Genomic DNA, 24,491 nt, shown 5'->3' on the forward strand with positions numbered 1-24,491 from the left:
AGGGTGAAGATCGCTTTCTGTGGTTCGGTTACTTGTATCATTTATCAATAATCTCCAGGCTAGGAATTTCTTCTTGTGGAAATCTATCTGTCATTTATAATGTTCTATAATTTCAGATTTGTTTGGGTTGCAATTTCTGACTTTTTTGCAATCGTTAAGAAAAACTTCCATTTTGGGTCTTTGCAATGAAGAACTCATAGATGTGATTATCTATTCTTGAACTCCATTCTTGTTTAGACCCACACTGCGTTCCAGGAATGTTACATACTCATCATTGTATAGAAAAACCTTGCTAATAACTTTACTATTCACTTTATGTGAATATCCCTAATTGGTAATCTGTTTCATCTATCGACTTTCCCCTTAAGTCCCCTTAAGCACTCCTCTCTTTATTCCCATCGCACATCGCACAAATCAATTCTCATAAAATGCGCGTACCTTAAAATCGATACTCACATTAATGTCACTAATCATGAGTAGCAAGCGTCATAACCAATGTCTACGCTTGACATAAATAGGGTAGTTGCTTCATTGCAATCGTCCAAGATTAAAGAGAGAAATGAGGCATTGGCTTTGTTGGAAAGCTTGACTCTCTCCAAGTTTAAAGTGACTTCCAAACAGTTTCGCATACTAAACCAAGGCATATTTGACCTACTCAAACATGAAGCACATATATACTTTACCAACAAATCGACTCCGGTACTGCTAAGATTGAGTAAAGGATCAACATACTTAAGACTACTAGTAAGCAAATCTGTGAACGAGAATGGCTTAAAATTGAGGTTCAGAAGTTACTATGAACTTGTGGAGAACATTATAGATACATACTATCTTGGAGACTCTATTCTAGAACCTTGTGCTCTCGACTTCAACCGTATACTATCAACAGTATTTGATCAGAATTACTTCAAAGAACACTTGAATAGTGACGAATGGCTCAATATTTATATATTCCTAGTGAAGTTGATCACACGACTATTGAACGAATCGTTATCGAACTTATCCAATCTTGCCAACAATAACGAGAAGCTTTTGCTAGAACTGTTCACAGCGTTGCAGAACCTACTCCAGTGCAATACCTCGATATCGATTAACTATTTGCATTTGCTTTCACGCTCAACATATACACAGTTATTGCCCCTACTTACTAAGGCGTCCAAAATCCTCCAAAAGAAGGAGACCTTGTTAGTTATCATCATTTTCAAAATTCTAAATAAGTTAATGATTGTATTATCTACTGAGAATATCAAATTTGTAAATGAGTTGGCTATCCTCGGAATTGACCTTATGATTGCATACTATTCATCGCCTTGGGAAAGGTTGCAGAATGAATTTCTCGTCTTTTTGAATTTATCCTCAACTCATAATTGTATAGATTTGGCTCGACTAACGGGCCCTGCTGATACGAATTCGATACTAGATAAAGAAGAAGAAGAAGAAGAAGAAGATGATGATGAATACTACGAAGAAGTATCAATCAGATCGACTTTTGGACTGTCCACGAAAAGACGTTATAGCCCTGGCTCAAAAGACGATAATGAGGTCGTATTATATCGTATTGGCATTCTTATCTCTAATCTCATGACTAAATTGCATAGTTCAGATTTCCAATTAAGGGATGATAGCATCCGTCTCATACATACTAATGACCATGCTAGAACATGGTTCCAGCTTCGTTCAATTTACTTGTGTTCTAGTGATCCCAAAGCTTGGTTATTGAATCTAGGGTTGACCAAACTTATCACATCATACTATAAATTGAAAGAGTCAACTAATAAATCATCAGATGCTCCATTTCGACTTCCCAGTATTCTAGTACCAACTGCTAAGCGTCAAAAGTTGGGATTGATAGGTGATTCATTACAGAGCTCAAATAGTCTCTTTGAATTCTGTAATAAGTTGATAAAGGCGGAAGTTGATCCCAAAGTGCAACAATCTGGCTTGCAGATTTTGATATTCCTTCTTGAGGGGTGTTTCAATGATGAAATTGACGCATTGGACTCCACCAGCCAATATATAGAGAATGGCTCGAAGCAGATTGCAGATTCAAGTGATAGTACCTTTGAAGACACCACCTTCGATTTTCAGATAAATGGGGGTTCAAACGAACCTTTTGACAAGAGCATTATTCTTAAAACAATCTTGGCGACATTTCACAACTCTGCTTTGAACTATTGGTCACTCCTAGCATGCAAATGTTTATTGTGGGAGTATATTCAAAATGGTAATTGCAAGGGCTTTAAGAAAATTAATTCTCGGTATTTTCTCCATTTGCTTAAATTATCACTACAAGCAGTAAAGCAAAAAGAACTTTCCAGAGTAGCCTGTAACTTAGTTTATTCCGTAATTCTTTGCCAGTCTCACGAGGAGCTAGCAAAGATTATAGACAAGTCAATCATAACTCAAATTGATAATCTAATAGACTTGGCAGAGATAAACGGGCCTGTCTCCATATTTAATGAGGCTTTCCAATTTTGGTACGCAATTTACAAAGTTGTTCGAGAGATTAATTTACCAAAGAAGACCATTCTAGCTGAGCGATGCCAAGACTGGTTACTTTCAAAATGGGAAAATACATTTCAGCCATCGAATGTGAATTTCTACTATGATTGTATCGGTCTCCCCAATTTCATATCTTGGCTTTGTGGAAATTCAGAATCAATTGTGACTCCAAAAGATTTTCCTGGCATATACAAAGGACCTTTAAATGAGTTCTTTTATTTCCTGGACTCTTATGCAGAGTTGGGAAATTTCATGCTTCTAGGTACTACTAGTTCACAAGTTACCTTATCAATGAATATAGGTAGCTTAGGAGAGAATAATAACACTCAACAGTTAATGATAAAGATTTTGGACACTGTACGATCCTTCGGGTCTGGATCAACTAATGCAGCACTCTTGCAATGGTGCTTGCTCTCCCAAAGAATATTAGCAAAGATAAAGGATCAATATGTTTATAAAGCAACGACATCGTCGTTAGAGTTTCAATTTGCAACTTCTCTAGAGTCACTAAAATACTTTAATGGTGATGAGGATATACGTTTATTTTTAGAAGAATTCAACTCGATAGTTAATTCAGATGTTGATCTGGGCACTCAAACACAATTTGCAACCAAATTCTCTTTCGAACAGCTCCTTCAATCATTAATTAAACTACGTCAAAAGCAAGCAACTGTTACAATGAAGTCTGGATCTGTATTTGACATTGACATTGACTTCTCTGATTACAATGGCCATAGTCCGACACCGACGCAACAATCAAATAGCTTATCGAGCCATTATCAATTTCAATATGAATCTAATCTCACAATTGAGATAATAAAATTTATATTCAAGAGTGATGAAATCAGAAAAAGGGCCCTCGATGTAACAGTTGCAACCGTTGCCAACTTCTTGGAAGGATTGGAACCTGAAGAATTGCTCGTGGCTTATTACTTCTTGATGACCAATTACAAGTACAAGATTAATTTACAAACTGTTTCCGCCTTAAACCTAAGTAGGTTGGTAAGGTTCTTTGGTGAAAAGATATTAGTAGACTATGCTTTAGAAAGAGCAGAGTTGACATTAGTGACTATTGCCAGGTTTCTATCGCTTTTGTTGCCGGTCTTTATTCACGAAGAGGACCAGAACTTTAAGAAGGACTGTTACGATATGTGTCAATGGTTTTTGCTGTGCGGAAGCAAGGATTTAATTCTGACACTAGCTGGCAACTCTAGCTTTGCCGGCTTTCTCACACAACTTATTGCAGCTAACGATGAAACAGTCTTGAATAATGGGTCTTTAAAAGCTCTTCTTTTTCAAAAGTTTTCTTCTGCTCCAAATTGTATGAAAGTGGGTTTAGTGCCTGAATTCATCACTCTTATGAGCAAATCGTCTGTGGCAGATCAAGCTGCAATCTACAACGATCTATTTATGAAATTTCCTAACCCAGAGTCTTGCATTGAAATGTGTGCAACCTTTACATTGTTCTTTTGCAGTATTTCTCGAAGCTCTTCTCAAGTCATGCTTTCCTCTCTATTTAACTTGCTTGAGTGCTCCAGGTTTGACATTTTCATTCCATATTTGAAGCGTGCTTTAAGTTCATTTTGCGAGTACTTGAACATAAGTAATCCTAAGAACCTATTTAGAGCTCTAAAGTTTGAAATTCTCATATGTTGGTTGAAATTTGACAACATGGAACTCTTCCCGTTTTACTTGTTCGAATATGGAGAAAGAGATACCTTCTATTTGGAGAACTATAGAGAATTGGTTGCAATTTCAGTAGCCACATCCCTGAAAGCTACACGTCCAGCCAATACAAATATCCTTCTTAGTGAACTTGCCAAATTAACGAATAGTGACGAAACATCGTTAGTATCTGAAAGTTTGCCATTAATCGTACCGATTGCTTATACTCGAGATGGTATACGCAATGTCGTGTTCGATGTTGTCTTGACACACTTGCAGGCTTCCTTTAAAAAAGAGTTTAAGGACAAATTGATCTTGATTATTTTGGAACTCATCAAATATACCGACTTATCCAAGGAGGAAGTCCTCATTGAGAGATATAATACAAACATATCATCGCTTTTAATTTCGAAGAATGAAACTAAGCATCTAGATCGTCCTGGTGAGATGTCAGTACCTTTGAATTCTTCGTTGGAGCTAATGAAACAAATCATTGAAAAGTATAGTCCTAAGGGTGAGAAATTTTGGATGCCAAAGGAAATATATTTCCTCTTTCGCAGAGTTTCGGCAATGTTTCAACACTGTCTTTCCTGGGAACAAAAATTGTTAGTACTTCGAAGGCTCAAATTGATTTGTATTTTGGGTGGTGAGCAAATTCTCCACTATGAAGTCGTCAAATTAATTATTGAAAGCTTGACTCCTCTTTTGAATATTCCCGAACTAGTACCAGATATCTGTAACTTTCTTTCTGCCCTAAGAGTGGACCAATTTTTCCAATACCCTGATGAACAGTCCTTGCCCATTGTCATACAAACTGCTGCCTCTTTGTTAGAAAATAACGTTCAGTTGGTGGAATCACACCTATTATTAGCGCAGTTGGCGCAGTTCACGGAAAGGCTAGGGGTAGATCGAACTGTGTACCATATTTTACGTCTGTTTATCTCGATCTTGAGGTTAGGCCGTTCGGGTGCCTTTAAGGGTTCGCCTGAGATATATATTGAAGCTTTCTTGAATGACAGTAAGGAGCTTGCAATTTGTGGCAATGGCAAATCATCCAAATATGTCATGAAGCTCGTGTCTTTAGTCTTCACTGCTGATAGTACTCACAAAGCCCAGGGCAATCTTCAAAATGTAGTAAATGTTCTATTGCAGGTCACTAGTGAGGAGTATATTCATCAAACGAAGGCATTCAACCTATGGAGTGCAAGGTATTTGTCGAAATATTATTTGCAAGGAGCGTGGACGAGCTATGGCAAAGAGTTTAAATCGCAGAATGAGTATAATGGCATATTGAGTTATGATTTTGAAAAAGAGATCAAAGTGTTGGATACCGCTATTAGGGGAATACTTGACTACATTGGTGATCCTGACAGTGAGATTTCAGCGTGCGCTGAATCTATCTTGGGTGCTCTTATCTATAAGTATGAAACTTCAAGAGGAGACGTTTTGAAATTCATTAATTTCGAGAAACTTTACCAAAGGTTCAAATCATTCATTTTTCCTCTCGATTTTCATTCTTGTGTCTTGCTTAATGACGACCGTGAATTTGATTACCTAGGTGATACTCTCGAGTATGTTATAGTGAATCTTCACACTATAGTCGAAGGCTCGCCGTTTCCAATTTGGACAACGCGGATTCTCTTAGCAATTATTCAAGAAATCTCGTATTATACCACCATTGCCCCATTAATTTCGACATTTGTTGTCAAAGTTACTTCGTTTGCGAAACTGAATTTGGCATTTTTTGTGTGTTATTTCCTTTCTGTGAAAGGAAAACCCGCTGCAAAGGCAATTGGGGCACTAATAGCAGAATTTGTCCACTTAAAGAGTACTGATGAGAAATCTATCTCTCTATTTACAGAAATTGTTTTAGTTCTCCGAATTGGTGCTCGAAAACAAATTCCTCAATTTGTTGAAGTTATGGAAGGTATTGATATAGATGGCTTTTTCGAAATGGCTGCAAAAAATAAGTTATATAAAACAGCCTTAATGCTCAAAGAAGACTTTAATTCCTCTGGTTCCAGTAAAAAACTGCGAGGTGGCGATAACTCAGCTTTACTATCTCGAGTATATGAGTCTATCGATAATGAGGATCTTATATATGGACTTCAAGCAGAAACTTCTCTTGATTTTGTTATGTCGATGGTTAATAGGGGAGCGGATTCCTCTGAACAATTACTCTACAATAGTGCTGTGTTTGACACTGAAATGTCGCTACATTCAAACCGTCGAAATTCAAGCATTCTAAACTCTATGGTAAAAAATGGTTTGATGGGTGTATCGCGTCTCATCAGCAAGCAAGAATATGGTGGAGAAAATGATGATGATAACTTCGAATGGGGATGGAAATTGAATCGCTGGGAGTTACCTGCTCCGCGACAAGCATTGAAAGAACATGAAGTTATATATAAGACTTTGAAGCTAGTCCATGACTATCCATCAAATGCATTGAATATTTGTGAGGATTCGTTGCTTGGCCTCCTTCTCAATAAGGAAAAGGTTGTTAATGATTCCTTGAGCCTGAAGGAGTTCAGACTCAACGGATTGAATTGGTTGAAGACTCTAGCTACGATTTCAAGCATTGAAGAAATCTTCACAGAAGAAAAGGACCTTAATGACTTCACACTGACCTTCGATAAAATAACCGAATGGTTTGAAAACTCGGAGATGAAGAACTCAGAATCTATCCTTCAGGCTAGACAGATCGCCTTTCAATTATTAGCTACTTTTCCTGTTCGTTCTGTTCGCTTGGGAACACAAGAAATTTGGCTTTGTGCCTTGAATTCACTAATTCGTTATAATAATTTGTCTCGGAACGCCCAAGAGAATCAGAAAATGATTAACTCAATGGTACTTATAGACACAATTGCGAATACAACACTTCAAAACGTGGAAGGTATTAAAGAACTTGTCCAGTACCAACTTGCATTTTCAATCTGGGCTCAAGGTCAGACGAGTATTCCCGTAGCAATACTAAAAACTTTGTCACCCGATCACTATTCGCCATTGATTGATCGTAATCATCATGAATGCTTAATTGGGGCTCAGACTGTTAGTTGGTTGGCTCAATCAAGACAGGCTGCCGCTCCAGTCATAATGGAAAAGTATGTGGAGCCTATTTCAGAAAGAGCTAAAGACATGCAAGATCTTGAACAGCAGAGACAGGTTTTTAAATTGTTAGCACAGTATTGCGAAGGGCAATTCAAATCGAGAGGCTTAAACGAAGAAATCTCAAAGCTAGAAAGGAGAGTATCTGACAAGAAATCAGAAATCGAAGAATTGAAATCGCATTATGGGAAAACGTCTGTACCTCCTGAAGAGAAGAAATCAGTTCAACGCTTCTATTCAAAATTGAAAAATCAGCTACAGGCTGAAACAGCAGATCTCGAAAAGGCGAAACGAAGTAAGGATGATTTTTCAGAGAGAGCTATTGAATACTATCTAAACAGTATAGGATGGAAAGGAGGAGAAGAATTGGATAGGTTTTTTGCACTTTGGTTAGAACTCTCGAATAAAGAAGAAATGAACTCCAGGTTAAGAATATCCATTCGAACGTTACCTAGCCACCTTTTGGTGCGCTGGAGTACACAGTTGATTTCAAGGCTATCAAGCGATAACTCAGAATTTCAGGAAAACTTAAAGCAGATGGTATTAGAAATGTGTTGTGCTCACCCATTTCAGGCTCTTTACCAGCTTATTTCTTTAAGGAAACATAAGAGTCATGCCGAAGAACTGCAGGATTTGATTATGATCTCGAAATATTCAGCAGCAGAGAAGATTTGGCAAAGGTTACTACATATAAATATTGGGTTAATTTCAGAGGTTCTACAACCAATTGAGAGATTCTGTGATGAAGCAATAAAGCTTTCAGAATACAAAGTCTCGAGGGGTAAATCCATACATTTGGAAAAATTTTCCATAGGTAATTACTGGCTCCAAGAATTGCCTAGAATTCCACCCCCCACGATGGATTTCCCCGTCGACTCGGGCATGTATAAGAATCTTCCGGTTCTTTCCAGCATGGATAGTAAAATAACAATTGCAGCTTCAGGATTAAGTTTACCTAAAATCGCCACATTCAAGCTTTCTGATGGTACAGAGCATAAGATATTATTGAAACATGGTACAGATGACTTACGACAGGATTCAATTATGGAACAAGTTTTTGAGAAAGTGAATGAAATTTTTAGTAAGGACAAGGAGACAACAAAGCGGAACTTGAGGATTCGTACGTACAAAGCAGTACCATTAGGGCCTCAGTCTGGTATTATTGAATTTGTTCGTGATTCGGTGGCTCTTATTGACATCATCAAACCCTATCATGTAAAATATGATAAGCTTAAACTAGAGAAAGCAAGAGAAATGATGAAGGAATGTCAAGCAGGCGAAAAGATCGAACGGCAACGTGTGTTCCAAAAAGTCATTGCCAAGATCGATCCTGTCTTGCAGCACTTCTTCTTTGATACGTTCTTGACTCCAGATGTTTGGTTTGACAGTAGAATTGCATATACTCGTGGAATTGCAACAACTTCCATTGTTGGTCACATTTTAGGTTTAGGTGATAGGCACTGTAACAATATCCTTTTAGATAAATGCACTGGAGAGCCCATACATATAGATCTTGGCGTTGCATTTGATCAAGGAAAGCGCTTACCCATTCCAGAGACTGTTCCCTTCAGATTAACGAGAGATATTGTTGACGGTTTTGGATCGACTGGTGTTGAAGGTGTGTTCAAGAAATCCTGCGAACATACCTTTAGGGTATTAAGAAGTAATAAAGACCATATTTTATCTATATTAGAGGTCTTGAGGTGGGATCCGTTGTACTCTTGGTCAATTTCACCCATTAGAAAGAAGAAATTACAAGAAGAAGATGGTGAAGTGGGCTACATTAAGCCCCAAGAGGATGGATCGGAAGCAGGTCTCGCGGTCCTGGGAGTTTCCGACAAGCTCATTGCGGGAGGCCTCAGTGTGGAAGCTACGGTACGAGAGTTAATCCAGGAGGCTTCTAGCGTTGACAATTTGGCTCTTATTTATTTCGGCTGGTGTCCCTTCTACTAAGGGACAAGGAACTTTTATAGACCCCAGTATTGTATATAGCAAATGCATCAGCCGTATCCTATTCAGTCTCGGCCCCAGAAATCGGAACCGGCAATAACGCGAACTTCGCAACTATTCATTTAATAAAGTTGTATATTCAATTGCTTTTAGATTGGAGCATTGAATGGAGCATTGAGTATATATAGATTGTAGCCATGGCAGACAGTGTAGAAGATGTATTGAACAGTAGTATTTTAACGGGAACTGTAATTTCAATCCCATTCGAAATATTGGATGAAGACTCAGACGACGTGATCAAACAGACACTATTATTTGTACATGTTTCCAAAGCCGAGTACGAACCAAGTGAAGACCCTAATTTCATAAATATCTCGCTAACGGCAGGCTATGAAGATGGAACATTTCACACAACTATAACTAAAGACTCGAGTTCTGGCATTTTCAGAAAGAACTTGACAAGCAAAGATGCAGTTAAGGAAGAAGATCAATTGGAAGCATTGCAGGAATTGTTTCCATTGGATAACGAAGACGTCATTGAAGAAGAAAAGAAGTACAAAGACCTTCGTCTCTCAGTGCGAATGGTTACTAAGAGACAATACTATGATGAAGAAACGAAAGACCTTATAGAAGAAGATGACGATCCCAACGAGAAACCAATAGTAATATCAATAAAGACCAATGCACTTATTCCAATAACATTGGGCAACATAGAGCTTGATCCTGTCAACTTGGAGGAAGATCCTAATCTAAAGGACGAGAGAAGCTTATTCAACTGGATGGATTTGATACTAGTACAGAACAAAAGCATGCTTGCGCAGATCAAGTCTTTGCAATCCAAAGTTGGATCACTTAAAGAAGAGAATTACCAATTGCATAACAGTTACCAAATATGCAAAAATGAATACAGTATGATTGTCAATGATTTGGAGCTGAAATTTTACCAGGTGCTAAATGCAAAGAAAGACAAAATATGGGAATTGACAAATAGGGAAGCTCCATCAAATCATCTTGAGCTCTTGAATCAAGATTTTGTTGGGGGAGCTGCCAAGTTACAAGCCATAGATAAGAGCCAGATACCAAGTCAATTGGACGCCAAATACTTGAGTCCTACGAAGAAAAGAAAAGCTACCACTACTCCTAAGCCAGCTGCAAAGAAACGAGATACTAGGAAGAAAAAGCACGTATCGGAGGAGGAAGACGAGGAAGACGTGGACCAGGAAGAAGAAGCTGATGAGGAGGAGATCAAAGTGAAACAAGAGCCAGATTCGCAACAGCAAGTTGCAGTAAAAGAGGAATCTCCTGAACTTGGGGACGGATCTCCCCACAAAAGGAGAAACCTTAGAAGATCTTCTCGAGTAAGGGTCAAGCAAGAAGAAGAGGAAAACCTGAAGGTGAAGTCTTTTAATTCCTTTAGTGACCGAGAAATATTGAACAGCGTTCTTGATCAGGAAGATGATGAAAGAGATGACGACGATGATGATGATGATCAAGACGATGAAGATGAAGAAGATGACCACGAATCCGATGACGCTAGTGATGCATACTTTGAAGAAAATGACTTAAAAGACCATAAGGATGAAGATACTCAACAGGATCTGGTAAAATCTCTGGACACCATTCACTTGGATTTAGGCAAGAGTAGAAAAGTTCAAGATGGAAGCAAGGAGATTGTTCCTGACAGTCTTGAGGAAGCATACCTGAAACCAAATAAATCATTTGAGCATAATTCGTCAGTAAAATATCTGGATCAGCCTGCTGAAGGAGATTTAGAAGGTGGTGATGGAACCGACTACAGCTCCTCAGAAGAAGGAATTGAAGAAGCGAACGGTCCTTCGAACAAAAAAGCAACTACGGCTGTCCCACAATCAGATCAGCCTGAAGTTGACACAGATTACGAGAGTTCAGGAAATGAAGCTAGCAAAGAAAACTCCACTGCCGTGGAGGAGGTGGAAACCGATCCCAAAAGTCAGAATGACGTGGAGACAGATTACAGTTCTTCTGACAATGAATAGGAGCAAATAAGCGGATCTTTATCACCGTCGCATAACAAATCCGCATACATCGAACTTGCTGCAACATTGCAGCCAATATAATTTATGCTATTACCTAAGGCGTGCAATCACAATGCGACCAGGAGAAGGCTTATGATAATATAGGTTTGATGAGTTGCTGTATTAGGGGTACAGCACAATCTTCCATGAAGTACTTATTAATATGTCTTCAATAATATTATAATAATATTTTATTTTCAATTACAACTACAACTTGAGTTCCCTTTGTTAACATAGACATTGCAACTTCCGTGCCAGTATATAGATGATCCGTAGAGAAACTCCTGCAAATTCTATTCTTTCTACAGGATATGTAGTCATCTAATATTAAAGCATTAGCACGAGTTCATGAATCGATGGTTCCCCTCCTATTGTTGCCTTCAAACCCATAGTCCACAAAAAGTGACTGCATATTTGCTGATTTACTGCTGGCACACTTTAGATCAAGCATTTGGTTAGGTTATTCTCGCCAAAGTAAAGGAGAACCCATTTAAAAAGGGGTTCTAAGTACCGTCTTGTTCTATAATTATAATTTTTCAGACATTTTTTGGCTTTTTTTTTCAGACACCTTTGTGGCTCCACTAGCGTCAAGTGTATGACGTTTTGTTGAGCAATGTTGAGACATCACAGGCTTCTTAATATTCTAAGTTACGGCATTCCAGCACTGAAGATCAATGGCAATCTTTCCATTTTTTTGGATGTGTCTAGCAGCCTTAGGTGAATTTTAGGGGCAGTGACCCGTCGTCTGGAGTGAACTTTAGCAAGTTCTCAGAGATCACATCGCAAATCCCAGCGAGCATAGAATTTGCCTGACTAGAATAGTGCTATGTACTTCGCCAACTACAGTAGTCAACCAAAAAAAATATAACGGCTTGGGGGAATTTGGGGGCATTGCTGTCGGGTAGTTTGTAGTGTCTGGAGGAGTCGATGCCAAAAACGGAAAAAAATGCGGACTAAAACGATGAGCGAGAGAGGAAATAGCCTACTAATGTGAGTCACGTGATCTATTTTCGATGTAAATGAAAAAGTTTCCCAAAGGGCATTTTTGATCTTCTACAGCAGGAGCCATGTCATAAGCTAAGGAGAAAGTCAGAGAATAAAATTTCGGTTGTAATCAACCCCAGATATTCAGAAACCAAACTCTACATTCCTTCTCTCGAGTTTTACTCCCCATGCGACAATTTCCCCTTCTTTGCCTCTACCGTACTTCCCGCTCAAACACTCTCCCACCTATTCCCAAAAACCCTCCTGCAAAACCTCAGCGCGTGAGAAAAACCATCTCGTTCTGTCGGTTTCTTCCAGCGATTTTTTTTGCACTACTTTTCTTTTACTGATGTAGAGACAAGTCACAAGAACCAGTTTAGTTCGTAATACCATTTCAAAGACCCCGATCTGTTATTCACTGCGTTCGAGCTTATTCAGTTAAGTATCTCCACCAGTGTCAGACCGCTTTTTCTTCTGTTCCGCATCGCTCGACTTCGTGTGACTTAGCTCAGGTGTTGCAGTCATCGTCTTCAGTAGTTTTTTAGTTCTTAGTTCTGGTTCGTTTCCAAAACCGCACAGATCAAATTCGCCATCTGTTCTTTCACCGACCACCATCACCAGCATCGTTGGCTCAGTAGTTCCCAACTCGTACCAGCACAAAACCAAATCGACCATTAACCCTGGTTGCCGTTTGCTTTATCCCAAAGTCAACCCCGTAACCATTTCCATTCGTGTCGTGGCTGATCTGTGCCTTTAGCGCATCTTATAATTTTCAACCCACTACTTTCGTCACTGTCTGTGTGCTTGAAATCATTCCTAGTCTACTTCCATTTGTCGGCATAGATACCTTCTACAGTACTCTGTGCTTTCCTTGTTTGATATCTCGTCTTAGATCACTTCGTCGTTAACCGCCAGCGAACAAAATCTATTGCCTTCGCTTTACTGAACCGGATATCACCACACTCACATCACGTTACAACTAAAGATAGTATATTTCTTTTCTTCTATCTAGTACCACAACAACCTAGTCATCGCCATGTCATACTACGATCCCTACCAGGGCATACCTCAGCAGTACATGGCCCAGCCATTTTACCCTCAGTACTTTACCCAACAGAACCCGGAAGAACAAATCATTCTCCAGGATGGTAACATGGGACAAGCCATTGATACCAGACAACCTTCCTACGACCAGTACCCCCAATACCAGGGAGATGGCTCTTCCTTTGCTTTCAATGGTGTCGATGTCGCTTCTGGCTCAGGTGGAAGCGACTTTTACGCTGACGAAGGTGCAGTTTTTGTCAACGGACCCAACGGTGGCTCCAATGGTCATTCTGGTATTCCCCCACAACAGAACGGTGGTAACTTGATGAACACCATGCAACATCAAGGCCAATATGCTCCTATGTCCAATGGTCCAAACTCTGTTATTCAAAATCAAGGTTTCGCTCCAAATAACGCGTTACAACAGAATATAGGCCAATCCCAACCTGGACCTGACGTTGTCTACGGTCAGCCTGCCGGCAACGGTTCAAACTCCGCTGCTCCATCAAGGACTGTTTACTTAGGTAACATCCCAGCTGATATTCAGCCAAACGAGTTGTTGGATTACGTTCGTTCTGGTATTCTTGAGAATGTCAAGATTCTTCCAGCCAAGAATTGTGCCTTCATTTCCTTCATAGACCATCAATCTGCTCTCTTATTTCACTCTGATTGTATCTTAAAGAAGTTAAGTATCAAGGGCCACGATATCCGCATTGGTTGGGGTAAGAATACCCCAATCTTGCCAGCTGTCATGGAATCAATTCAAAGAGACGGCGCCACCAGAAACGTGTACTTGGGTAACTTGAACAACCCTGTTAATGGTGAAGTCATCACTGAGCAGGAGTTAAGAGAAGACTTATCCTGTTACGGTGTCATCGACTGTATCAAAATTATCCCTGAGAAGGGAATTGCATTCATTCATTTCCTTTCCATTCTCTCTGCCATTAGATGTGTTGCCAACTTGCCTTTGAAGGAGAAATACTTGGACAAGAAGTGTTTCTACGGTAAGGACAGATGTGCTTTCATCACCAAGACCCAGCAACACAATGCTGCTCAGTACTTGGGTTTAGCTCCAGGAATGGAACATATTGTAACTGCTGCTGACCGTGAGTTCATCTCCTCTGCTTTGGTACAGCAATCTGCTGCCGCTGCTCAGATTGCCACTCAGGCTGGAGGTGCCAACAACTTGGGTAACAGAACTGTTTATTTAGGTAACTTGCACCAAGACTCTTCAGTTGAAGAGATCTGTAATGTTGTTAGAGGTGGTTTGCTTCAAAGTATCAGGTTCTTGAAGGAAAGACATGTTTGTTTCATCACCTTCATCGACCCAATTGCAGCTGCTCAATTCTTTGCCATGTGCCAATTGCACGGTTTAACTATCCACAACAGAAGAATTAAAGTTGGCTGGGGAAAGCACTCTGGACCATTGTCCAATGCTTTGTCTTTGGCTGTTTCCAATGGTGCTTCCAGAAACATTTATATCGGTAACATTGTCGATTTCGAGTACTACAATCCTCAGAAGCTCCGTGAAGACTTTTCAAAGTTTGGAGACATTGAACAAATTAACTACTTGGAAGAGAAAAACTGTGCCTTTATTAATTTTGTTAATATCGCTAATGCCATCAAGGCCATCGATGGTATCAAGTCTTTCAACGATTACAAGGCTTTGAAGATCAACTTCGGTAAAGACAGATGTGGTAACTTGCCTAGACAGTTCCAAAATCAGAACTCTCAGCAACATCTTAACGGGCTCGACAACATTTCGAACCATTCTTTCTCAGACGGTGAGTTCTTGAATGAGGAGCAAAACCTGTCGTTGGGTGGTGTTAGTCCACCGGGTGCCCCACAGGCTTCGTCGCTCGTTGACGAGATCTAGTTCACATTATTTATTCGTGACTTGGCTGTTCCACGAGACATTCAGCATTCATCTCATAAGAAAGGAGGAATGAAAACATTGCTTATAAAATTGTCACCATTGTATTTCACCCTCCTATAACAATAAAATATCGTTCCCTTTACATTCTACTGTCATTGTTTTTCTACGTTGTTTTCCTTATACTTCCTATGGCTTAATTTTGTTCCAGCTTGCAATTTGCCCTAGACGGCACTTGGGTCTTGTTCTTTTGCGAGCTTGTTTTATTTAGCAGCATTGGGAATAGATTCAATAGATTTCCCAAAAGCGTGTGTGGAATACAAAAAGGGGTTTATTTCAATCATATGAGTTTTCAGCATCTTGTTCCTTATAATCTTTACTTTTTAGTTCCTTTTCATCCTTGATTCTGCTCAGTATCTTTATTTCAACGCTCATGAAAATTAATAATTGTTTTATATTTATTCTTTCTTCAACAAGATCGAAAGTTGCCAACCCTAGGAACGAATCAAGTGTTCTCGGTTCTATTTATTTACTCATTGTCCAAAAAGAAAATTGAAAGAAGTTTCTGCTGTTTATATTATTAGTTTAGTGCTTTGTTTAACTGTTCATAGTTTGATTTTTCTTTATTGCCATTTATATATATCACGAATTATACATTATATATAAAGCAAATGCCTATTAATTAGCTGATCTACCCTATCTGTGGGATTATCTTAATGAGAAGAATCATTACAAGAAATGAGATAACCAAGCCCACTGTCAATTTAATCAAGAAAAACAAACTGATTTTTCCACCAGTCTTGTTTTCTAGATAGCTGTTTAAATTCTTATCTATCACCTTGAATAAGTTAGAATTGCGAATCATGTTCTCATTGGTTTCATTAAGAATACTCAAGTCGTCGGAGAGGATCTTTTGACTCAAAGTGTAAGCAGAATTCTTCAAAGAAGAAGTCAATTCAGATAATTCGTGGATAATGTCCTCCTGAATTGATTCATGGTAGTCGTTGAGCTTGTCATGGTCCTTTTCATCAAGTAAATGTGTATGTTTTCCACCAGATAAGAGCCTTTGCCTCAACGATGGCAAATCCTCTTCCTCTTCTTTTATATGCTTCTTTGAAAGAACGGCATCCTTCAGTTCTTCATTCGTTTCGTCTGTGACTGTGTCATCTTTTGCTATAGTTGCTTGGTTTTGGGCGTCAAAGAGTTCTATTAGCTTTGCATTGACATATTTCTTCTCGTCGAGAGTGTCACTTATGAGAGAGTTGATGCTTTGACTGCAATCAGCATAGCTTCTGTTATTTGTAGCGTTCTGGGATAATTGTGCTTGCAAGTCAATAAGATTACTGGATATTTGTTCTAATTTGAACTTATTTACATATGGAGATCGAGGGAATGCAATAGAGTCTTTTGGAGATGTAGCAAATTCAACAAGTGATGGTATTCCTAACTCGTCGAGGTCTGATTTGTATTGTTTTAGTATGTGTTCTATGCTCTTGATTGACGTGAAAGCCATTTTGAATCATCCAATTGTATTCTTGTCCTATATTTTATCTTATTTTCTTTAATGTTCTAAAAGCAAGCAGTATCTCCACATTCACTTGCTTCACTATTATATACAATTTTTTAGTGATCTGACTGTGTGGTGTCTTTTCGCACTATAAAAATTGCTACCATTTTGTAGAATAGTTAGTTGAGAGTTAGCGATGTCTTACTAGTAGAGTGAAGAAATGTGTGGAACACTGTTTAATGACAGACATTCAGAATGTCGTGAAGATGTTAACACGAAGAGATAAACTGGTTACTGATAAAAAACAATCTACATATTTACAACTACAACTGCTTACTTGCATCATATGTCAGCCCAACTACTATCAAACAACGACCTACGGAATATGAGGAATCGTGGTTAGCGAAAAAGGCTCGGAATCTATTCTAAGGATTAAGGTACAAACCACCAGCACAGTAATATGAGTAATTGAAGACAGTGGACCCTCCCAGAAAAGGAGGGCCCGGTATTCTCTTCTATTTCTGATTTCAAGGTCTTCCCCTTATATCCTATATTGACAAAGAGTAAAGGAACTTGACATTAGTTACAGTAAAGAATTTTCTTTAAAGTAGACGCCGGTAACAGATGGGAGTACTGCACAGTGCATCTGGGTTACCCGGATGCTGTGGTGGTGGGGGAATAGAAATGCGTACCTGAAGAGTATAGGAATGTTCCAAGATTAGTTAGAAATAATACGGTCCATATAAGCTTTTATGGACATTGCTATCTTGTTTACGGCCATTCTTAATTAAAACTGAGAAGCAGATGAATATGTAAATATGTTGACAGTAGTATTACGAACCAGAAAAATAGTATTATTTAAGAAAAAATGAACGTATTTGCATAATTATAAAAACATTGTTGCAAACCTATTTTTATAAATAGGATGGGGATCTTTTTGGACTGATTCTTTTATTCTTTTAGAGCTATTATACTGCTATACTCTAATACTCTAATACTGTTATGCTGCTAATCAATTGTGTCCATAACAAAGAATAAATAGAGCTCACAGAAAGAGTATACTAATTAAACACTGAGTTATCAGGTGCTCTATTCTTGAGGCATCACCTCACAGTAAATGGGATCCAATTAGATGGACAATAGGTTGACAATACTTGGTAAATTTTCTAAATAAGAATAGCTTCATTTGAAGAACGTACTATTCATGCTATTAATACACAGAAGGCAGAATCCTAAAAGCATGCATACAAGTAATGTTTTACGACAGAAGCGTAGCTTTTCAAAACACAAACTTTGGAAGCTCCAACATTGTCTGGACCTTGAATGTTATTTCACTAGAACAATAAAAGGCTATATTTTCTAAAGTTAAACATTTTAACTCTGTGTTTACTAGAACAGTGACGTTTGGACCCTCAAGCAGCCATTGCTCTTCTTCCCCGTATTTTCTTACTTTAATTAAGTTGTTTCTTGCCACTCTTCCGGCTCACTGTTAATGGATGCAAAACCATTCATAATGTGTCAATTTCCTGTATACTCACTAACACAAGGGATGAAAAATTTTAATGAATGTGGTAATTATGACATTGTGATTCCCCCATTCGAAATATTATATACTTCATCGCAATAAGCTTCATGGGGTAATGTTTACTTTAACACTGTAACTGGTTCGAAATGACTCCACTATTCGATGTGAGAACAGCAAGCTATCTACCGTCATATTAGTGGGCATATAATCTTCACCAGGTACTGTTGTGATGTCTCGAGGGTATCACGCTAGAGAACAATATTGCGTAGCAATGTGTACAGGAATCAATTTCACTACATGTGGGGCTAGCAATTGTGACATGCTTTGTCTAGTAGTCAATTTTCATAGGATTATTGTACGTCGAGGAAGTTTAGCCATCTGTGAGGTTTGTTACTACAGCCTAACCACAGAAATGCATGTACAACAGCCACTTTTCAACCGTGTCTTTTTTGGTGTCGTCAGAGTCGGTATGGAAGTGGTAGCTGTGGCAGCCATACAGTCCGTCCTTCACATCTCGTTGTTTGAGAATTTCAGATCGATCAAACATAGAGGAAGGAATCACGATAGGCGGAGGAAAATACCGTAGTTCGCATGTATGTTTCACCCCTGAAATGTCTTGCAGTTAGGCACTGGTTTAGAAGCATTGATCAGTAACACTCGTGTTACGCTTATATCAGGGGACGGAGTTTAGGCTAGGTATATCGGGACGGAGAACAAGTAAAGTGCTCTCACTCCTCGACAACCATACCATTCCATGCTCTCACAGGCTCTCACCTTCTTGTGCATTTATGATCTGCAGTGTGTGCTAACCATCAGTATCCAATTTTAGATTACGGAAACTGTAGATTTTATATTTTTCGGTGATGGAAAGAGCAGCCCCCTGACGAACACCAGCAATGTCATTTATGGCAATCCAGAGAAATGCCCTTAGATCAGTTAGCCACTGGCAACCAAAGCGGAGACCAGCATTCAAACTTATGTAAAAGCCACTTCTATCTGTGAATGCATAACCTAGTGCCGTAGAAGCTGAATGTCACTACATGGAGATTTCGCAGAACAAAAATCTCCCTAGAAAATGCTAGCAAAATGCGACCCTTTTAGTACCTTGAGGAACATATCCCCCTTTCGGATGTCGAGGGCATCTCTTTCCTATTGTCTCGTATGATGTTCTCTCAGCTCATTACCACCACTATCTTTGCAACCTCTTGCTACTTCCTTTTTCCTCCACAACTTGGCAGCGATCTTCTCCACATAATCGCTTGTCAGATCCCTATCCTTGGGCTCCCATTCTGTCCACCTCATTACCCATTTCAGATCACCCTGTGTAAATAGCATATCCTCCAGAAACAGCCCAAAAAATAAAATTGCTTTTTTTCTTCTCATCCTCGCTTTGTTTACATAATAAAAATAGATTTATATACTGGAGGATGTCTCGAAATCAAGGAATGATAATTTATCGATCATTGTTTGTTGTACCAGAGTGTCGTTGAAGTGTTGTTAATAAGGGCTCTTATTATCACTATTGCTAATTGTTTGGGTGCAATTTATCTTCGTCAGTACAGCTTGCGGTCAAATAACCCCGTCTTTAACTGCCTCCCCCCTGTAACCCCCCCTGGTGTCAACTCATGTCACCCATTCCTCCATACTAATACCAATCCACATAATAAAGAAATCCTGGCACGGATCGAAGAATCATAGAATATACTTTTGGCATATCTCAGTCATCCTCATAATAATAGTCATAATCGCATCATGAAGTCATACTTGCACATACTGTTAGTACTACTACTCAGCAGGACTGCTTTAGGGGCCACATGGACTAAGAGTGGGTGTTTTAAACAATCAGATTCTTTGGGCTTCCTGCTCTCAGACAAGTTCATATATCAATCATCAGGACATTGTGAGGGACAGTGTAGTGACAAAAGAGTAGCAGCTCTTCTCAACGGAGCCTACTGCTACTGTGGAGATACAGCTCCAGATCCGGACAATGAAATTGATGAACTGAACTGCAATGTTGCTTGCGTGGGTTACGGCTTCGAGGAATGTGGTGGCTCGCTGGCATTCTTAGTGTATGTCAACGGAGATGTGGATGATGCAGAGACAACTCTGTCCACCACATCGACAAGTTCTACCAAAACTTCGACGTCTTCGACATCAACGTCAACAACGTCCACTTCAAGTACATCTTCGACTTCAACAACTTCCTCGACTTCGGAGGCTTCAACTTCGAACTCAAATACACCAACTTCTACAGTCGATTCATCAACGGAGGAATCTTCGAATACACCAACTTCTACCCTGTCAGGACCTTCGACCTCATCATCGTCTTCCTCGAAGACACACAACCAAGTCACAACCATCGTATCTACTTTGACTACAAATCCATCGGGAACTCAGCAATCTGTCATTTACAAAACAATTGTTGACTCATCAGCTCCTTCGCCTACTCTGTCAGATCTGGCGGATGGCTCAAAAGGAAGTGACAATGATAAAGGTAGCAATAGCAAGTCTTTATCTACTGGTGGCATTGTCGGGGCAGTAATTGGATCTATCTTAGGTCTTGCTTTGCTTGCGGGCTTGATTTTCGGTGCTTTCTGGTATAGGAAGAGAAGAAATGAAGACGACGACTACGATGATGAATTTACGCTTTCTGGTCCAGATGTTGAGAAAAGTCAAGGAATCAGACCTCCATCATTGAATCCTAACCCATTTTTAGTGGCTGGTGGTTACAATTTCGATACGGCTCAACAAGGACAGAACAATGGAGGAAGTCCCGACTCTACTCATGTAGCACACAGTCGACAGGCATCGCAACTTGGTGTAGGGACTTTTGGCCACGGCTACAACAACTCTAATGGTGGAAACAGCGGTGGAGAGCATTCATTTAATAGCCAACCAGATAACGATTTTACGTTCTTAGACCCACCGAGTGAGTCTCCTCCACCTGAATTCAATGGACGTAGAAGATTGAGTAACGGTTCGCTTCCAGACATTATAGCCCGCCAGCCTGGCTCTTTGAAGGTCGTTAATAATTAATAGAAAACTCGGTATATACCCTCCAAAAATATGTCGATACTAATGTATACAATGGATCATTCTGGTAAATACCAAGGTTGTAGCAAATGATTGTTTTTGCAATAATGGAAATAAGCGTAAGATTCTCGCTTGTAGCCTGCACAATCCTGCAAATAGTCGTGTTCAGATCAATCAGTTTGACGTGGGCAGATTGATGCATTTCCAGGGCAACATTGCATACAAAATAAACAAAACATTTGTAGAGAAAGGCATGTTATATAGCGTACGAGAGCAAACGACAGGGCGAATGTGGTACGGCGAGAAGATCTCAGAGTGATGGGATGATTTATGCGTTGAATGGTTATGGTTATTGTGGCAATGTTACAAAATTTATTACAATTATGAGGGAATAAGTCCTTTGTTACATGGTGTAGTTGATGTAGGCCGATAGACAGTTGTTGACGTGAAAGCAGAAATTTAGATGTGCTGGGGAGTTGTGTAAACATGTTAAGCGTGTAGCATTTTACCGTGTATCGTGTTGTATTTCAGTTGCTGCGAAATTTGGGTTTCCACTGCATAAGCACAGTTAGCAGTCAATACAGCCACTGTAGTGCAGAGAATCGAGTTAATTAGTCGCTAAATCTTCCGGCCGTTTCAAACACGATTCCTGGATACCATAATTGTAAACACAAAGACTAAATACTTACTTCACGTTGGGGTTTGGCGCTGTTGACGTGAATGTTGTCGCGAGAATTGAGAATTGCAAAAACTGACTTATTCCTGCTTGTTGGCGCTGCCGTAGTCTTCTTCTGGGAGATTCTAGACTACATTAGAGGAATATGAATTGTTCTAGACAGATACAGATCTTAAATCATTGACATTACCGTGTTTTTGTATTATTAGTGCATATGTAGCTTCTACATCGAGCGTAGTCGTTTATTCACTCACAGACAGGTGAGACTCTACATTAACCATAACTGATTCACCTTTGCCGGGCAAGTCTTCAACCGAATTCTCTTCATCAACAGAATTAAAGACCGACTTTCGCTCCTCCTGTACGTGTAGGTACCTAATTGCACCGACAACAACCACACTTGCAAGTGTAGTTCCCAACATGGCCCAGCAACCCTTCCTGAACTTGGGCACATCAGTAGCCACGTAGAATAAAAGTGACCACCAAGCATTAACCGCGTTGCTGAACATGTTCATTGAAGCGAGCACCACAGCCCTCTCTTGTAAATCATCTTTACACACAACATTCGCCCATGCAAAGAATACAGTTTGTCCAGCATACGCTACTCCTCCGAGATACTGTGAAGCAAACACAAAACTAGCTTCTAAAGGACGTGCTGCCAATAAAATTGTCGCAAGTATCATAATGGCTGCAATCATTATTCCAATATGCCAGTGCTTGTTACCCCCAGTGGCATTCAAGTACAATGCAGATGTTAGAGTGAAGAAGATGCCCATAGCAAAAACGCCCATTGGAAAATGGTTCCTTTCTGGTACAGTGTAATTGAAGTATTTTAACCATAATGCAAACAAGGAATTGGATGCAAATGACTCGTTTTCACCCCCAAGAACCCAGAGAAATGAGAACAAGTACCAGTGCCAGTTACCAAGAACTCTTTTAAGGACAGACCAATCGAATCTATCTTTATGCTTGCGACTTTGAGATTTCTTCAATGCCAACTCATGCTCTTCTTGAGTGAAGTAGAAAGCCTTAGAAATCTCTGGCGCATCAGGGAAGAAAATAAAGCCATAGATGACAACGGGAATCGTAATAAGGAAATCTATAATGAACAACCATCTCCATCCACGAATACCATTATAATCATCCATGTTCTCGAAGATTGCAGCTTGTAATACGGATGAGAAAATCGATCCTACCAATCCTGAACTCGTGAAAATCGCCGTCCGGAAGGGTAAAAGCTCCTCCTCATAATATGTTCCCAATATTAAATGAACTCCTGTAAAAGTACAAGCTTCAAAGCAAGCAACGAAAAACCTGATGACACATAGCTGCTTATACGAAGTTGCCTTATACATTGATAAGGTTAAAACTCCCCAGGCGAAGATACAGAAGGAAAGCCAATAACGGGGCCTAATCTTTAGCAATATCAAGTTGTGTGGTACCAAAGCCACAATGTAACCAATATTAAAGCAAGTATTGATCAAATTGAATTCGTTACCCTTCATTCCCAAATCTTCTTGCATCCCAGAGACATAGGCATTAGCAAGATTGGCTCTGTCTAAATAATTGATCCAATACATCAAGCAACAGAAGGAGAGGATAAACCAATCCAATTTCAACAAAAGTCTAGCTTCCACTGGGTCCTTAGGATTCTTACCCCAAACTACAGTTCTGATCTTATCCCAAGTTTCTCCCATTTTGAAGTGTTCTGATTTTCTTCTATGACTTCTTGTTCTCTCTGCCGTAAACTAAGCCTGTTTGATTAAGCAAAAAACAATACCTCTAATAATGTGGATTGAAAAGACTATTTATACATAAGAATTATAACTATTGTGTTCCAACATCGGTTCTATCTTCATGTTTACGTGAAAATGTGAATGGCTCTTCAAAGTTCTCTTATCAGTTGGGTATGTCTTTGAAGAACTTCGTACCTCGATTTCCGATACTGACAAATATTTTCGGTCGGACTCAAATAAATTTACTTAAGCCCGGTACAACTAATTACTGCATTGGGTATTCCGCGTTTGACATATCGTTTATTATCTCCCCAAAAGGGATCGGTTTGTTCGTTCTTGTCAAAATTATAATTCACCATTGAAGAGCATCAGTAATTCTCGGTTGAAAAAAAAGGGTGGATGTCTCTTCTGTGTAATATGGATTATGATGCACATTTAAAAGACGACGTACTCTCTAATTAGGCGTTTATCTATGGTAATTTCACCATATTTGAAGTAGTTTGGAATACAAGTTTTCTGGAGAGAGTAGAGAGAGCGATACACTTTCCAACGTACTAAGATGTGTTCCGGCGGATGTGGTAAAAGCCCGGTAACTTACCGCATGCTATGCTTCATAATTTCTGGCACTTATCGCAAGTGTGGGATTTTCTTATCGTTTATCTTCTTCAGGGGCTCGCAATCTTTGGTCCCTATCACCAAATCCCCCAAATCCTATAAATATAGACACAAATCACCTCAGGTCACAGGAACAAACTCACATACACAAGTGAAAAACTGAAGTACTTGGAGAAGGGATAACCACAGACTTACGCCTATCGCATTCGCATTTAAGAT

At 39.4% G+C, this 24,491-nt stretch overlaps 6 protein-coding genes across 6 annotated transcripts; 4 read left to right on the plus strand and 2 right to left on the minus strand. All coding sequences in view use genetic code 12, as the record gives it.

Moving 5' to 3' along the window:
- Positions 1-473: 473 nt before the first annotated feature.
- Positions 474-9,375, plus strand: TEL1 (DNA-binding protein kinase). The gene has a single exon (XM_064919584.1). The coding sequence runs from the start codon at positions 496-498 to the stop codon at positions 9,226-9,228; it is 8,733 nt and encodes a 2,910-aa protein (XP_064776241.1). The 5' UTR covers positions 474-495; the 3' UTR covers positions 9,229-9,375.
- Positions 9,376-9,422: 47 nt separating this feature from the next.
- On the plus strand, positions 9,423-11,240 carry RJT20DRAFT_133620 (uncharacterized protein; the record flags this gene model as incomplete). Its single annotated transcript, XM_064918229.1, has 1 exon — positions 9,423-11,240. One exon carries the CDS (start codon positions 9,423-9,425, stop codon positions 11,238-11,240), a length of 1,818 nt encoding a protein of 605 aa, XP_064776242.1.
- Positions 11,241-13,299: 2,059 nt separating this feature from the next.
- On the plus strand, positions 13,300-15,183 carry RJT20DRAFT_133621 (uncharacterized protein; the record flags this gene model as incomplete). Its single annotated transcript, XM_064918230.1, has 1 exon — positions 13,300-15,183. One exon carries the CDS (start codon positions 13,300-13,302, stop codon positions 15,181-15,183), a length of 1,884 nt encoding a protein of 627 aa, XP_064776243.1.
- A 667-nt stretch (positions 15,184-15,850) lies between these two features.
- On the minus strand, positions 15,851-16,780 carry RJT20DRAFT_153892 (SNAP receptor). Its single transcript, XM_064919088.1, has one exon. It carries the CDS (start codon positions 16,691-16,693, stop codon positions 15,872-15,874), a length of 822 nt encoding a protein of 273 aa, XP_064776244.1. The 5' UTR covers positions 16,694-16,780; the 3' UTR covers positions 15,851-15,871.
- Positions 16,781-19,755: 2,975 nt separating this feature from the next.
- On the plus strand, positions 19,756-21,332 carry WSC2 (Wsc2p). Its single transcript, XM_064919589.1, has 2 exons — positions 19,756-19,793; positions 19,844-21,332. The coding sequence occupies exon 2, from the start codon at positions 19,965-19,967 to the stop codon at positions 21,246-21,248; it is 1,284 nt and encodes a 427-aa protein (XP_064776245.1). The 5' UTR covers positions 19,756-19,793; positions 19,844-19,964; the 3' UTR covers positions 21,249-21,332.
- A 616-nt stretch (positions 21,333-21,948) lies between these two features.
- Positions 21,949-23,724, minus strand: RJT20DRAFT_29400 (uncharacterized protein). The gene has a single exon (XM_064919586.1). The coding sequence runs from the start codon at positions 23,616-23,618 to the stop codon at positions 22,164-22,166; it is 1,455 nt and encodes a 484-aa protein (XP_064776246.1). The 5' UTR covers positions 23,619-23,724; the 3' UTR covers positions 21,949-22,163.
- Between the last annotated feature and the right edge of the window lie 767 nt (positions 23,725-24,491).

The sequence above is a fragment of the Scheffersomyces xylosifermentans genome (genome assembly GCF_036884685.1).
Source record: "Scheffersomyces xylosifermentans strain CBS 12540 chromosome Unknown RJT20scaffold_2, whole genome shotgun sequence".
NCBI classification, from domain to species: domain Eukaryota; kingdom Fungi; phylum Ascomycota; class Pichiomycetes; order Serinales; family Debaryomycetaceae; genus Scheffersomyces; species Scheffersomyces xylosifermentans.